Below are 16,301 nucleotides of genomic sequence, written 5' to 3' on the forward strand. Positions count from 1 at the left end.
GCGGCCCAAGCTCAGTGAACTGAACAAAGATGGAGGCCACACAAGATTTAAAGTAACTTAAACAACATTTTATTTGACACTAAGGGCCTCTTTATACGCTTCTGTATATTTCTGAAAACAGGTATTTATCTTTGCGTTTGCACCTATCATTTACACGTAACCGGCGTTTTTCTCGATGAAAGTGGAGATTTTCAAAAACGGCTTCCAAAGTGAATGTTTTTAAAAATATCCATTCCTATGGAGATTTTGGAAAACGATGACGTTGCAACCCAGTTAGGCGCTCGGTAACCACAACAACAATGGCAGATATATGCCGGGTTGTTTACGTTTTGTTAGCACTTTTGGGACTACTTACGAGCTAACAAATGAACTTAGCACTGCTGCATCAACATCACCGCTACATCGGCGCACAAAGACGTCTGCTGTGCCCAATATTAGTAAGTGCACAGCAGCTAACTATGCTACATAACGTTGAAATGTAGTTTATCATTGTTTTTATCACTAGCGTCAAGAGGAAAGCAAATCAACGTTCTTCTTTGGTGTTTGACATATGGCGTATTGCCACCTACTGGCCTGGCTTGCTAACTGCAGCAAAAAGCTTTTGCGTTTTCATGTAAACAGGGACATCGTTTTCACAACTGATCATGTAAACTCGGAATTTTTTTTTTATACAGGATCAATAAAAATCCATTTTTATTTGTATCTGTATCCGTGTAAACAAGGCCTAAAACAGAAGCATCATGATAAATTAATCTGTAGTCTGTAAGCCAGAGGCAGTGTTCAATGTACATTGATCAAAAATTTAAATGCAACACTGTTTTTTTGGCTGTAATTTTTCACAGTTTTAAGTTAAATATTTAATTTGTTTTTTTAAGTGACCTCAATAAATGTATTTCTCTCAAATTTTGGTCCCAAATTTGTTAAAATCCATGTTAGTGAGCACTTCTCCTTTTACAAGGTAATCCATCCACCTGACAGGTGTGACGTATCAAGCTGCTGATTAAACAGCATCATTACTACACAGGTGTGAGCCCAGGTGTGACAGGAAGCCCAAACCAAGGGGGGAGATAGTGATGTGAGAGAAAAAGAGGAACCAGCCTAAATAACTGTGACCCACCCTGCACAGGTGCAAGACATCAGGTTAATTAGCTCTGCCAGTCTCTACCTGCAGACACACCTGCAAAGGGAAACATACAAGACATAAAGCCTGGTAAACACTGTGTTATTGTGGGCTGTCTGGCACTTGGTCAGTGACTTCTGGTGTCAGACACAAGTCGCAAAATAAATGTGATATTTCTAAAGTTTTGACAAAGTACAATTGCGACTTGCAGGTGTTTCCATTAAAAGGTGTTTTGCGTATGAGCCGTAATTCAGGTAAAATATCGTCCTGCGAGACTCCACTTTGTTTGCGGAAGTAAGGTGAACATTCCAAATCTCTTGCGAGCTGGAACAATCATCTCGATTTCCACTGCTGCTGCCGCAGTAGTCTACAACCGAAGACGAAGAGAGCGAGTGGTATTCTAAAGGCAAAGTCCTTATGTGTGGCAGCGACCACGGATAAAGGATTTCTGGGAGAGGATCGTGAACGAGGAATTCACCAATGTCAAGTCCAGTGACGTATATTTGCGAAAAAAGTGTTTCCATTACTCTTTTGCGATATACTAATATATCGACACGTCTGAAAAACCACCTCATGAGAGCGTAAAAACCTTTTCTCAATATTTCAGAGTTTTTTTTTAAATGGAGGTGTTTCCATTACCTGTTTTTTATTGTGATATTTAGGTTTTGCGCATTTCTAGGGTTAATGGAAACGCACTTACAGATGAAAAAGCCATCTTTTCATGTTCATGAAATGCGGCCGGTCACCATTATTTAATATTTACTTTCAGGGGTAAATGCAACGGGAAAACAACAAGAGGTCCGAGTAGGGCAGGTAGGAGGGGTGGTGGATTTTTACCAAACCCTGTTCTTTTTTCCTAAACCCAAACATGTGCTTTTCTTGGCTAAACATAACCATGTGTGTGTGTGTGTGTGTGTGTTGTTGAAGGAAAAAAAAGTCAATATGCGGTGTTGTACCGACTTAGAGCTTTTATTTTGAAAGAGACTGTATGCAAACTGTACATCTCCTGTGAAACAGAATGTCAATAACAGACAAAGCCAGACGTCAAAGTCCGCTGACCGAGCAGCTATACCTGACAGGCTCAGTGAAGAGGTGGTCGATAACAGCAGCTGTTATTATTCAGAACTGCATGTGATGTGGTAAAACCCAGAAAACTGACAAATGTAATCAGATTTCTTGTTTGGCTAAATGATGCTTGGAATAATAATAATGAGTTCATAAGTCAAAGGATCTGAAACAACAATAGATTAGTAACTGTGAAGCCTCCAAGACTGTCCAGTTTGATTTCTATTGACATTCCCCCAAAATGATGATTATGGTAAGGATAACAGTGAGTGAGAGGTGACTGAATACTGTACTATACGTGCCCGCCTCTTTGATATTGACGTCAATTTAAACCCCCAGTTCATGTAAAGTGCACATCACCATTTGAATGGAGTACACACGGTCTTCATTCAATCGTTAATCCACACGTCTGCGTGCTCTCTGATGTTATAATGGAATGTGTGCTGCACACCGCTCATGGACTGTGCCTTCAACAACAGCATCAGCAGAAATAAAAAAATGCTACACGACAAAGGAAACTGTGCACCGACTTATTTACTTCTCCCTGAGTGGTACTGTCACACTGCATGTGATATGATAAGTGGGAAAACAACCTCTGACATCTCTGACCCAGTACTGTCATACTGAAAGCTACACTTTTAAACTTTTTAAAGTCAGTAACAATATGTGCAGTACATTTTTCACTAGTGTTTCCACAAGTGCATTTTTTAATCTACTTAAACTAGTACTTTAATTTAATAGTAAGTTTTAAAATGCATTATATTTTAACTTTAATCTACAGAAGAAAAATAGAGGTATTTTCCCATTTTGTCCTCTGATAAATCATCATATAGAGCAGTCAATAACAGAACCAGTCAATGAGCAACAAAAACTATCTATTATCTTTAACCTGATCTATTACCTTTTTCTGTTGCCTATTAAAAGATTGTATTCAAATAACACAAATGAATAGATGAGCAACAATAACAATCCTGTACACCATGTTGAATATGGAAAAAGTTTTATTTTAGTTTTGTTTTAAAACTGATTCATCGTGGAGGTTAACAGGAGTCAGTGATGCGTCTGATGGAGCTGAATCTACTTCCATCGTATCCCATCTCCCTGAAGCTCCTGTACTCTCCGGGCCTCAGGTACATCATCCTGCCTCTGTAGTGGGGCTGCTCGTACATCAGCCAGTGGCCGTCCATCACGTTGCAAGACTGGCAGTCGGACATGTGGTAGCGGTCCTGGATGTTGTCGCAGTCGTCCATCAGCTCATACATCTGACCACCGAAGTTCTCCCTCTCATAGAGCCTCACTCTGTAGGCTCCTTTGTGCTGTTAACAGACATGTAATTAGTTATTTCTTAAGAAACTTGGCTCTCATTAGCATCTGAATCTCATCATATAGAAGTCATACCATAGGGATCATACGGCAGGACCTGATGCAGTCACCGAAACCCATCATCCTCTGGTAGTCAGAGTACTCGCCCCTCCTCATGAAGTACTGGTTTCCCATGTAGTTGGGCTGGTCGTAGACCATGAAGCAGCCGCTCTCCACCCTGCAGGAGTGACACCTGCTCAGGTGGGAGGCCATGTCAGCGCAGTCGCTGCTGGTCTCATAGGAGCGACCCTGGAAGTTCTTGTCCTCGTAGAAGATGATCTAGAATCCAACAGAGCAGCCAGAGTTCAGTCCCACACATCCTGATGACTGGTTATCATTACAGAATCTAAAAAAAGATGCACCAATGCAGCCTGTCTTTGCACAACACTGTACTTCATATAATCACAATCAAGCAAAGAACTGAATGTGTGAAAGCAAAAGATACACTGGTTGTAAAATGCCCATGATACACTCACCTTGCCGTGCATGGTGGCTGATACATTGAGTGATGCTATAGCAATCCTATCCCGGATTTAAGCCTTTTTTATACCTAACGTGACATCCAAACAATCGATGGCACCATTGTATGGAAGCCATGAGTCAGCAGCATGCAATGTTGGCTCCTCTGTTTGTGAATGCTGATGGGAAAGGGTTATTATGCATCCTCTCTCGGGCTCTATCGTTCTAGATCAAATGGCGTCTGTGTCTTTGTGATCATTTTGAGCATCATCAGGGTGATTAAACTCTTTTCAGTTCAGACACGACATCCTTTAAATAAGATATAAAGTACATTTGAATCATCTTTATGGTTTTACTGTGATTTTTTTCTGTCATAAATGTTCATGCTGGACTGGCACTAAAAACTGTTTCAAACTACAGACCATCTTGCATTAGGATCACACCAGCTGAGATACGGTGATCTGCTCTTAAAACAAAATGTGAGCCAGGGGTGTAAAGAGGGGGGACCAGTGGTGACACCCTATTCCCCCCCACTTCTAACTTTGTCGCTCAGCCAACACCTATTTTCAAACGCAGCCATTTTGTGATCTCAGCGACACACCTGTAGAGTTTGGTGACTGCATCTTACACAGTTGTGACGCTATCACAGTGACAAAGTCTGTGTGTAAACACTCAGCAAACTGCTCTACTAGCTTCTGTGGTAGTTCACGCTACAGTACAAGTGTGTTCATTAACCCAATCTGACGCTCTACACTAAAATGAGAGCCCAGAGAAACAGAGCGTTCTGTTTGTACATGTATTAACGAATGGTTAAGTTAATCACGCATTCACTCCGCTCGGCGCTCTGTTGCTCCGTCTCCACAGACCGAGTGTCCAGAGTGCGCTCTGCCACTCTGAGAGTGCGCTGCTCTGGATAACCCAGGGGTCGGCGACCTGCGTCTCTGGAGCCACATGTGGCTCTTTGACCCCTCCTCCAGTTACCCGTGGCTTTGACCATGAATTTGGCTCCATGGAATTGAATCACGGTTATTTTTGAACATTTTTTATTTTTTTTATTTTTTACCATTGTTGTCGGCCTAAAGTGAGTCTTTATACTTTATACAGCTGTAAAAATGTGTAACCTAATAGGCCTACAAGAAATTTAAAAAACATGTTGGCTTGTCCATGTATTAGTAAAGGATTTTTAACTACAGTCAAAGAGCCTCGGATATATTTTTGGATTGCCTGCCTGTACCATGGACTTTTACACTGAGACAGATTTAACTGATTTGTTTCTGGTAATAAAAGTTGCTGACCCCTGGGATAACTGAACCGTACATTCCAATACTGCTCCGAATTTACAAATGGTCCAGTTTGTGCCAGAGTGCGCTCCGGTGTTAGTGATCAGAACGCATCCTGCGTGTCCCCAGGACCACATTTTGGCGTGACCACACACATAGACCCTCTGCTGTTTCAGCTGGTAACAATAATGTAACCTTGAACGTCAGTGATCTAAAGTGTTCATAAATTTGCTGAACGTGTGCATGAATTCTATGAAGGCTGCAGCGAACACCTGTTTGACTTATGGCAACCTTCACTATTTATTTTATCTTACTATATAATGATGAAAACTGTCTGTCTGTTCCACATTTTTCTCCTCACTGACTTGGTCAATCCATGTGAAATTTGACATGATGACATGATGGTCCATAAGAATAAAAATGACATGTCTGATGCTTCTGTAAAATAATTAGGGTCCGGGCAGCTAAGCTGCCAGGACACTATTGTAATCCTAGGTATTCTTCTTCTTTCTTCTTCTGAGGAAATCATACTTCCCATGGGTGAAAACTCACCAAACTTTGCACAAAGGTCCAGTCTCATGCCAGATATCCTCAGCAGTAAACTCAAGCCAATAGTCCTGATGGTGGCGCTACAGCAAGCGTCTAAAGTTCAAAACTTTGAAAATTCATAACAAATCAACCATACGTGCTACAGCTTCACAACTTTCATCAAACTGTAGCCCCAATACTGAAGAAACTTTTGTACATTTAAACCTATTAAAATTATGAAGTTCATCACTTTGTTTTTTTCAAAAACTGTAAAACTTCTTAAACCTATCTCCTCCCACAATTTTTGCTCAATTGACACCAAACTTGCTACAGAGCATCTTCAGACTGTCCTACAAAAACTATGTTTCTCAGATTTTTGATTTATCAAAAATTGAGCCTACAGTGCATCAAAATGTTTGACTGTGAATGGTACTGTAAACATATACATGCAAATTCTTGCTAAATAAATCTTCAATGTTCATGAAAAAAAAAAAAAAATTCTAGAGTCATGGTAGATGATGTGTGGCAAATTTCAGAATTTTATCTCAATAACTGAATTTTTGACAGAATTTTGAATTTTGCTCTAATGTGAACAATTGGAGTCAATGTAAAAATGGCAATTTTAAACATCAGTTTTTCACTTATGGAACAAATCAGTCATTGTTACAAACAAATTACCAACATCTCCATGCTGTCTAGATGCAATATGTGTATTTTCAGATTTTTGTTTCGATAACTGAATTTTTTTTACAGTGGTTTGAAATCTGCTTTTCCATGCATGGACGGCTGCTAAACCTGCACGTCTGGCTTAGTCAATTTTGAAGCTACACGTGAATTGTCACTGACTAATTAGCTCTGTGAGATAGAAATTGATTCCAGTTCTTCTGCTTGTTGCTCAGAATTGCCTAAAAATGCCCGGACCTGACCCATCGCTGCGCAGCAGCTATAATTCTAAATTGTGTTTTATGCACAGCACCCTTTTTTTTTTAAATTTTTATTTTTTTACATTTTTTGTTTCAGACTGTGCTCATTAATGTTGATGTGGTAATGTATGTAATGTGTGTGTCATTTATTTTTCATTCTTTTTATAAACAGCTGAAAGTGACAAAAAATAAAAAAAACCCATCTGTAATGTGAACATGCTTTGTCAGGCACCTCTTCACATTTTAATGTTGTTTAGTAATCCTCATGGTATATTTAGTGTATCACACAGAATCAACATTTTTTTGTAAACAATGGAAGACCAGGAACAAAGATCTTATTTCATGTTTTTATTTTTTTAATTTCAAAATGAAAATGTCTAGCACATGTCGATGATACGCCTCATGCTCATGAACCTCATGCCGCTCATGCCCATGTCCCTGAAGCTCCTGTACTCTCCGGGCCTCAGGTACATCATCCTGCCTCTGTAGTGGGGCTGCTCGTACATCAGCCAGTGTCCGTCCATCACGTTGCAGGACATGCAGTCGTTCATACGATAACGGTCCATGATGTTGTCGCAGTCGTCCATCAGCTCATGCATCTGACCACCGAAGTTCTCCCTCTCGTAGATCCTCATCCTGAACTGGCCTCTGTGCTGTTTAGCAGAAACAAGAGACCAATGTTTTATCTTATTTGAAATGTTTTGTTACTCAAAGATCACAGTTTTGAAGTGTGTTTTCTACCTACCATGGGGATCATACGGCAAGACCTGATACCACCGCTCATTCCCATCATGCTCATGTAGTCAGCGTACTCGCCCCTCCTCATGAAGTACTGGTTTCCCATGTAGTTGGGGCGGTCGTAGACCATGAAGCAGCCGCTCTCCACCCTGCAGGACTGGCACCTGCTCAGGTAGGAGGACATGTCGGCGCAGTCGCTCATGCACTCATAGGAGCGACCCTGGAAGTTCCTGTCCTCGTAGAAGATGATCTGAAAACAAGCGGTACACTTTGAGTTGACAGTAAAAGCACTGACATAATTTTATCTAACAAGTCTACTGTATATTCTGTATGAAGTACAACATTTGTAATATGATCCTGAAGCTTACCTTGCCCATGCTCATATCAGTGGTGGACATACTTGTAGATGAGCTGCTGCTGTTGCTACTGCTGCACTGCTGTCCTGTTTGGGTTAACCCTTGCTTTTATACCTTACCAAACCCTACAGTCAGTGGGCCCCCATTGTTTAAACCCCTGACCCAGCAACATGGTATAGAGCGCTGTACAGGCCTGTGTTACAGTGTGAATAATCATATGACCCGGCACTCGAAGACTTTAGAAATTTTACCCTTTTGACCAGATGGCACAAAGCCCTTTTTTTCACCTCTAAGGTTATGTCTGTTTCAGTGTGTCACCATTATGCCAGGGGCAGTTCAATTAGAGTTACACTGACAACCTAAATAGTTGGTGAATGTCACCCTGTAATACTGAATGTAATACTAACAGTAGCTGCTGTACTTTATGATGCATAAAAATAAGCATCTGATGTGTAAAAAGTAACCCTGTGGATGTTCATATAAAAGAAAATAATTAAGACTTATTATTCAGACTGCATGACATCAGCATGATAATAAAGTCCGACTTGAAAGACGTGGAGTGTAAATGGTGTCAGGCGCAACAACTGATGGTATTGAATTGTGTAGTGTATCATAGTTACTGATGCCACATCTAGGATGCCTTACAACGTCACGACAAAAAGACAAGCATCAGAATTTTTTGGGCTAATTCCATGATGTGTTCCGTGTCGTTGCCCAGAAGTGCAAAGCAAAAGAGGAGTGATGCTGATGCTGTGAACTGTGAAACAGGAAAAGTCACAGATGTTATTTCCTCTCTTTTAAGGCTGTTCTGAACTCCAGAATATCTCACACACACACACACTGCTGTGGACACCATTGTTTCTTCATTCTTGTGGACATAAGCCTCAGCAGACATTAAAGGACCCCGTCAGAGACGTGACTAAGAGGTAACGTGATAGGAAATTCACAATGCTTCATCATTGTCGAACAAAACACCGCACCATAACTGCTGAATCCATCAGTATTTAACCAGGATTTAAATTAAGTGACTTTAACTGCAAAGTAATCTTAAGCTTGCACTTGCTGTTGGTGGTGTATCCCAGATAGCACACATACATCTGGCCGACATCGGCCCGATGTATCAAGTTTCGATTGTTAAGACATAGCAGGGAGAGCGTTTGTTCATTGCCAATATGTCGCTGAGCCTTTAATCAAAAATGACCACCACACGACGTTCAAACGATCAATTAAAGAAGCTGCGCTCAGTGGTCGCTCCTTCATCAATATTCAAATGCTTTGTTATCTACGACCTCTATTCATTTAGGTCGGACCTTTCAAACTACAAATATTTCACCAGTCAATGTGAGAAATCAATGCTAACATTCAAAAATAGCTGACTGTTACCCTATTTCGTGTGTAAGTGTGCACAATGAAGAGACAAAAGTCAATTTGAGAAACTTTATTTTCAAATTTCCACAAACAATATCTGATGGCCAGCCCGCTTCTCCTGGCAGTCAGCAAGAGACAGAAACGACGATGAGCACGTAACTTCAAGACACAAATCCCAACTTCACCACTGTATTTTTTTTAAGCATTTCAGCTGTCTTTTAGCCAGATTGAAGGCTTTGGGTCCGTCACTCTGCTTCATTTAGTGTTGAAACTGTTAAATAACGGGATCCGGCGTTAACTCCATTAACTGTTAACAGCAGCTCAACAATCAGTCCTTCATCTCGGAAAAACTGTGGTTTGCTCTATTACCTGTAGCCACCGGGTCAGTTTGCTTTGCAGAGGAGGAGACCTCGACTGATAAATTGCCCATAAAATCACATTAACAACATACCGAAGGCATCCTTAAACTTCACTATTTCACCTCCGCGCTCCTCTCCGCTCCTCTCACCCACACTTGAGCATCCGTCCAGGGCTGTGGAGGTCAGGCCAGGCGGGACCATAGGTGAGTGGATCCCAAGTCTCGAGCCCTTCCCGGGACCACGGGTGGCAGCTCCAGGCACTTCCACTTTAACCCAAAACGAGTGCTCACGATAACCAGATAAGCAGATAACATCCACTAGGGAAAATAAAATGAAAACACCACAGTTGTAGCGAGTTAGCTAACATGAGCTAAACTAGCTAACAGCTAACGAAAGATAACGTTAGCTGGTGGGGACATGTACTATATACATCCAGTTGTGCCTCGCCACGAACCTCTTTTAACGGTCACAGAATAAACAACATAGCTATTTTCTTCCAATTTATTCCAATTAGCTTACCTGAAAGCAACTGCGATGAGATGCTGCAACCTGCGAGCTCAGTTCCAAACGAAGACCACGGGGAAGAAATTCCAAAGCTGATGTAACAGAGATGTTTGATGAGCTGGGACAAAAGAGTATCAAATTTAAAGATATCTGCCCATGCGGCCGATGCTTGTTAAACTTTATAAATTCAGGGTCGATGTGTCATCCTCAGGCCAACGTCAGCCAGATGTATGTGTGCTATCTGGGATGAAACAAAATTTAAGCTCAGTGATTGGATTTGTTTGTTGTTTTCATCTGTACCAGAATTATGATGGCTGCTTTCGGACTTTTCTCTCGAGATGACACAGCGCTGTGGAGACAGGTCTGACTACGCCAGACCACAATTTGTTTTACCAAAGTGGTCCTTCGGGAGTCGACCAACACTATCCAGCCAAACAAGGCATAATTAGAGCAATATTTCATGTCTAACATGATACTATTTAGCATGCATGAGCAAACATTAGCTAATACAAGCTAGCTCAAGTGACTACTGTTAGCTATATCACTGCAATTGCATCTCTGATTAGATGTGTTTTAAAGTCCGAATGTCCTTCATGTTTCATACTCTAGATGGTCACAATGGGTTCCAGACCTTCTGGCATTGATCAGCAACACTTGTAAGTAGGCTATTTAGCTACTGAATCCGCTGTTTGTTTAAGATTGTTTTTTAAATTACAAGAAATTTTGAATCTTCCTTTATAACCTGTAGGGATGCAGGATAATAATGGCACATCATCGGTATCGGCCGATATTGGCTTTAAAATGAATGATCAGAATCAGCCAACATGCTTCTTTTTTTCTTTTTTTAATTTTGCACAATGAATGAATATCACATACGCTGAAAAGTATTGACTTGATAATCACTACAACTAGGTGTGAAAAAGTGGATATATTGATATTGGTATTGATCGTCGGTCAAATGAGTTGTTATTCATCGGCAAAAAAGTCCAGTATCATGCATCCCTAGTAACCTTTCAGTTGTAGACAATGACGATTTAAATGCCTTTTGTGTATAGAATAGTAAATACAGTTTGTACTTTGCTTTGAAAATATATCAGCCGACTTTGGATTTCATTGTTCAATGTTTGATTATCCATAGTTTGTAATGTTTACAACTCGTTACACCCAGAATATTAACTACTTTCCAGAACAATGCTCAGCCTTTGTTTGATGGGTTTTCAGTAAAATGTAGAGCCAAATTCCTCATCGTATTTAAAACAGTTTTGGGTTCAAATGTGCAGGTAACAGTCATGTGCTATCAAGAAAATTTTCAAAAATGTAACTTCATGACCCAGTGCATATATCTGGTATAATACAGAAAATACTTCACTGTGGCAGATAGGTAATGAGCTTGACAAGAGTTGAAGTACCGTAGAAAGTGTTTATTTAGTGAAACATTCAGTGAACATTTACATGCAGGAATCCATGATACGCCTCATGCTCATGAACCTCATGCCGCTCATGCCCATCTCCCTGAAGCTCCTGTACTCTCCGGGCCTCAGGTACATCATCCTGCCTCTGTAGTGGGGCTGCTCGTACATCAGCCAGTGGCCGTCCATCACGTGACAGGACATGCAGTCGTTCATACGATAGCGGTCCATGATGTTGTCACAGTCGTCCATCAGCTCATGCATCTGACCTCCGAAGTTCTCCCTCTCGTAGATCCTCATCCTGAACTGGCCTCTGTGCTGTTTTTGTAGAGAACAAATGAATACGTTAGTATCAAGTTTGTGGGCGTTATTACCTGCAGTAAAACTATAGTATGACGGATGCTGTTTTCTACCTACCATGGGGATCATACGGCAGGACCTGATGCAGTCCCTCATTCCCATCATGCTCATGTAGTCAGCGTACTCGCCCCTCCTCATGAAGTACTGGTTTCCCATGTAGTTGGGGCGGTCGTAGACCATGAAGCAGCCACTATCCACCCTGCAGGAGTGACACCTGCTCAGGTAGGAGGTCATGTCAGAGCAGTCGCTCATGCACTCATAGGAGCGGCCCTGGAAGTTCCTCTCCTCGTAGAAGATGATCTGAAAAAAGTGAATTTGTTAGTAAAAAAAAAAAAGCAGCAGGATGAACATCTCATTTCTGCTCATTATAAAAAGATATTTCTGTATACCTTGCCCCTCATGTTCATGCTGGTGTTGCTCATGTTAGCTGTAGATGTGCTGTGCTGCTCCTGAACTGCCTTCCTTCCCTGTTTAACCCTTTCCTTTTATACCTGACCAAACGTAAAGGATCGGTGACCCCTCCCCCTCAGAGGACCCCCTTACTCAGCAGCTTACTATTGAAACCAACAGAATACAGAGGTTATGTCCATTTTTCAGGGACTGGGGACCTTGTAGTGGACAACACCTGACGCTGCATCTGTGACACCTCACGTTGTCCCGACAAAAAGACATCTACTTCTCTCACAAGTATGACAAATTCCACATGTTTCGTGGCGTTGACCAACAGGATCACACAATTATGTTGGTGTCGATGGTATCAACTGTGACACAGAGGAACACGCAGTAATTTTGTCTTTCTTTCTTTAGGCTTTTCAAAAGGAATGAGAGCCACATAATGCTTTAGATGTCATGGACTGTTCTTGTTCCCAGAAGTTGGACCCTAGAACTTCCTTCTCAGTGATATCACACAGGTTGACTGGTCAGGGACCAACGTATCGTCTGTCATGTCTCATGGCTAAATCATGGTAAGAATTTAGGACTACAGTGGAAACAGCTTACAGTTATCATGTTTATAGTGATGAATTTCTTATATGGATAAAAAAAGCTTGGGACAGAATCATTCCTATACAAATGCTGTTAAAATAATTCACTTTTAGGGAGCTCAGACCTAGAGTCATCTCCTTTGGTCTGAATCAGGGACTCATGTTGTCACAAAGTTGTATAATTGCCTGTTGCCAGTTGGTTCATGTTCTCACGGCAGCATTTACAAGAGGACCAGATCAAATGCCTTGTGTGAGAAAGCTGCTCTTGATTGGTCAGAATTTCCATGTGGGAAAAATCCAGGAAGTAAAGCAAACGTTGAAGAAGAGTACACTTGAAAGATAAATGTGACACTTTCTAATGTCACAATGGAGGGACAACTACGCAGGTTGATTTTAGCGCTGCTCATCGTGGACTATATTGCTGTCATTGTTCATTTTAGTCAAACCATACAGTTTGAAAACGAGGCGCGGCTCCAACTAGAAAACAATGTTTTGATGCATTGGATGTGCTGAATGTGCATATTAAGGCAGTACAGGAGGAGGTGCACATTAATAATCCTCCAGGACTGTAACATGCTCATGTTTAACCCAAACAATGTGTCATGTGACTGCAGTTGCTTCACATCCAGGTCGGAACACCTTCTCACCACAAACGAAAAAATGTGATGAGCAAGCATTGTCAGTTTAAGAGACATGAGACGGCCTTACTCTGAAGCGCCACGTGCAGCTGGATCTGCTGCATAACGGAGCCAGCGTTTGGCGTACATCCCAAGTCACATTATATTCGCTGATCAAAGCCGTAACCCCCAGTAACAGTAATCCGTATGACACAATGAGAGAGACAGAGAGAGAAATGCAGGACAGACGGTAATGACAGTAGCTTACAACAACATTAATGAAAGTAATAATATTAATTAATATTTATATTAATATTAATATTAATAGGCTAATTAATATTATCTACAAGCTAAGTGTGTGTGTGTGTGTGTGTTCGTGTGTGTGTGTGTGTGTGTGTGTGTGCCTGGTGTTATAATAACACGTGTGGTTCTGGACATGAGCAGCTGCACATTTAACAGCCACACATCACAGACAGTCCGCTGAACAACGCAACGGGTTGTGAATGAAATAAACAATTACAACATGACAGTCTTGCACAAAATATCATTAATGTTACTCTTTGTAGTCACGTAGGCATGTGGATTACAGCGTTTCATTGCAAAGAATGCATGTAATGGGTACACTTGCGCTGTTTCTCCGCCATCTCGTTCAAATGAGCCAGATGTAGGGGGCCGGTATTTATACGTCATGGCGTTCCGATGAAAAACTCTTCCAGATAGGAAGCTCTCGACCATCCTAGCTCATAGCTGCTTAAAGCTTGCTGCTAGCTCCTAGCGCTAGCTCCTCGCTGCACAAATAAGAGACTTGGGACGGCCTAGAAGATGGCGGACCTCGAACGACTTCCGGTTCGAGCGAGGAGCTAGCAGTAGCACTATAAAAATAAGAGACTTGGGACGCACGTGTTTGCTGGGCGTTGCCTTCTGGTTCCCTCCTCCTGCTGATCCTCCTGAGTGCCAGCAGCTGCTGAACCTGCACACTTGAACCTCATCGACAATAAGTCCACTGCAGTGTAAAACCACGGCTCAGACATCCAGACTCTAGCCATGTTTCCATCAGCCTGTTTAGATGCGCATCTAGAAGTATCGCATCAGAAAATTATGATGGAAATGCCAAAATTTGAATTAAAATCCCCTGATTCACACAAACTAAAATATGCTCGCTTTAGCCGGGTTTTGGTTGATTCGAAAAATTGCTGATTCGCAGAACGAGGGATCGAAACAGTTATGTTTGAATTAAGTCTGACGTAGCACACCTCTCTCCATGGTGATATCCACACTCCGGGTCGGGAAGGCGGTAATGCATTTACAAGCTGGTTGCCAACCGTCAGAAAACGTAGAAGAAGAAGAATGCGAGACTTGTTTTGTTTCCGGTTCTGCGGAAAACTCACGTGAGTTCGTAGTTTTCACCAAAGTCTGTACATTTAATGGAAACACACATTCATATTTCTTTTAATGTGCATTTCCCAATGATTCGAATCGCTTTTGGATGGAAACATAGCTTCTGTCAGATTGTTCAGTCTCCTCTGTGGTACGGACGTCAATGCCGGTTTCTGTTTTTTGACACTTCTTTTTGTGCTTCTTGGACCTTTACTCACACTCTATTCGGTGCCTCAGCTTCACCACACCTGCTTCAACCACAACCAGCCAGGTCAAGCCTCGTTCTCATTTCGACTGTTCAATCTTCAGGCCCTCTGTCTGCTGTGCTTCGCCATTCCCTGCCCACCTCAACCATCATTTCACGCAAGCCTTCAGCCCCACATCTTCAACCTACAATAAACTGCCTCTAACCATTCAGTTTCCTGGTTGTGTTTGCATTTTGGTCCTAAGTTTGAACTGCACAACCAAAGTGGTTTTATGGTATATAGAGCCTTTTGAGGGTGTCAAACATGAACCAAGCTACAGAACCCTTAAAGGTTCCATAAAGAACCATTTTATTCTGAGAGCGTACTGTTAGCTTAAAGCCCAAAGCCCCTTTCACGGTTTCGTTCTCTGTACGCATGTTCGCTTGGGTTTTGAAAAACGAAAATACCTTAGCCTCCACTTGATACAAGATTTGACTTAAATCTATTAGCAACAGCAGGATATTTAGATAATGAAAGAATGTACTACGTGTTAAAGGTTTGTTCTCAGCATTACCGGAGCCTTTACATTTTTCTCAAGAACAAAGTTATCGTTTGTAAATATGAACATTTAGTTGCTCCCGTGTAAACCCTGACTAGGTTAGTCAGGGATCATTTCCTCCAACAACAAAAAATGTTGGCACTAATTAATGGTGCTATTAAGTGTCCGCAAATAATCAGTTTCTTTCTTATGAAGGGGTGGGATGAAATTTCGACTTCTTTCCACTCCTTTTTGAACAATCTTTTCATTGTCTGTTGTTGGTGCTTTCTTTTCTTTTTTAATGTTCAAAATAAACTTTCAAATCAAAATCAATCAAATGAATTAAACTTCCCGTCATGACTGGGCTGCATTTCTGTCAGCAGAGTCATTTTTTTCCGAACAGCTGATTGGCCAGTGGGTGGTGCTTTTTATAGGATCAGATTCAACCCTGAACTTACCCTGCTCCAGAGCAGGATAGCCGTTCAGAGTAAGTTGCCATGGTGATCTACCCCGATAAGAACTGAACTGGCTTCGTGAGATCGAAAACCCAGGGTTAACCCTGAAGTTACCTCGCTAAGACATTAATCCTGCTTCGTGATACAGGCCCCTGGTGGCAAGATAGTTATCTACCAGTGTTTGTAAACAAAAGAATATTGATGGCCGAAATAAAGATAAATAATTATGTACAGTTAATGCGTTTCCCCGTTTGCTTATGGGTACAGGGAAACATGTATGAAACACATAGTTTACATAGTTTAGTTTATTTAAAG

At 41.4% G+C, this 16,301-nt stretch overlaps 3 protein-coding genes across 3 annotated transcripts; all 3 read right to left on the bottom strand.

Moving 5' to 3' along the window:
- Positions 1 to 3,168: 3,168 nt before the first annotated feature.
- Positions 3,169 to 4,048, bottom strand: LOC144458281 (gamma-crystallin M3-like). The gene is made up of 3 exons (XM_033615779.2): positions 4,024 to 4,048; positions 3,584 to 3,826; positions 3,169 to 3,501 (listed from the first exon to the last, which is right to left on the bottom strand). Exons 1-3 carry the CDS (start codon positions 4,033 to 4,035, stop codon positions 3,226 to 3,228), a joined length of 531 nt encoding a protein of 176 aa, XP_033471670.2. The 5' UTR covers positions 4,036 to 4,048; the 3' UTR covers positions 3,169 to 3,225.
- A 3,022-nt stretch (positions 4,049 to 7,070) lies between these two features.
- On the bottom strand, positions 7,071 to 7,907 carry LOC117249905 (gamma-crystallin M3-like). Its single transcript, XM_033615734.1, has 3 exons — positions 7,844 to 7,907; positions 7,483 to 7,725; positions 7,071 to 7,390 (listed from the first exon to the last, which is right to left on the bottom strand). The coding sequence occupies exons 1-3, from the start codon at positions 7,871 to 7,873 to the stop codon at positions 7,115 to 7,117; spliced, it is 549 nt and encodes a 182-aa protein (XP_033471625.1). The 5' UTR covers positions 7,874 to 7,907; the 3' UTR covers positions 7,071 to 7,114.
- A 3,555-nt stretch (positions 7,908 to 11,462) lies between these two features.
- On the bottom strand, positions 11,463 to 12,286 carry LOC117249920 (gamma-crystallin M3-like). Its single transcript, XM_033615789.2, has 3 exons — positions 12,221 to 12,286; positions 11,889 to 12,131; positions 11,463 to 11,789 (listed from the first exon to the last, which is right to left on the bottom strand). The coding sequence occupies exons 1-3, from the start codon at positions 12,251 to 12,253 to the stop codon at positions 11,511 to 11,513; spliced, it is 555 nt and encodes a 184-aa protein (XP_033471680.2). The 5' UTR covers positions 12,254 to 12,286; the 3' UTR covers positions 11,463 to 11,510.
- Between the last annotated feature and the right edge of the window lie 4,015 nt (positions 12,287 to 16,301).

The sequence above is a fragment of the Epinephelus lanceolatus genome, chromosome 14 (assembly GCF_041903045.1).
Source record: "Epinephelus lanceolatus isolate andai-2023 chromosome 14, ASM4190304v1, whole genome shotgun sequence".
NCBI lineage: Eukaryota > Metazoa > Chordata > Actinopteri > Perciformes > Serranidae > Epinephelus > Epinephelus lanceolatus.

Bases quoted from the DNA above. Each gene is read 5' to 3' on its own strand.
- LOC117249905 (XM_033615734.1), bottom strand. From the start codon at position 7,873: ATGTCCACCACTGATATGAGCATGGGCAAG. The intron at 7,726-7,843 runs GTAAGCTTCAGG...GCTTGTTTTCAG, and splicing joins CTGATATGAGCATGGGCAAG to ATCATCTTCTACGAGGACAG. The intron at 7,391-7,482 runs GTAGGTAGAAAA...TCTGCTAAACAG, and splicing joins CTTGCCGTATGATCCCCATG to CACAGAGGCCAGTTCAGGAT.
- LOC144458281 (XM_033615779.2), bottom strand. The intron at 3,502-3,583 runs GTATGACTTCTA...GTCTGTTAACAG, and splicing joins CCTGCCGTATGATCCCTATG to CACAAAGGAGCCTACAGAGT.
- LOC117249920 (XM_033615789.2), bottom strand. From the start codon at position 12,253: ATGAGCAACACCAGCATGAACATGAGGGGCAAG. The intron at 12,132-12,220 runs GTATACAGAAAT...CACTTTTTTCAG, and splicing joins GCATGAACATGAGGGGCAAG to ATCATCTTCTACGAGGAGAG. The intron at 11,790-11,888 runs GTAGGTAGAAAA...CTACAAAAACAG, and splicing joins CCTGCCGTATGATCCCCATG to CACAGAGGCCAGTTCAGGAT.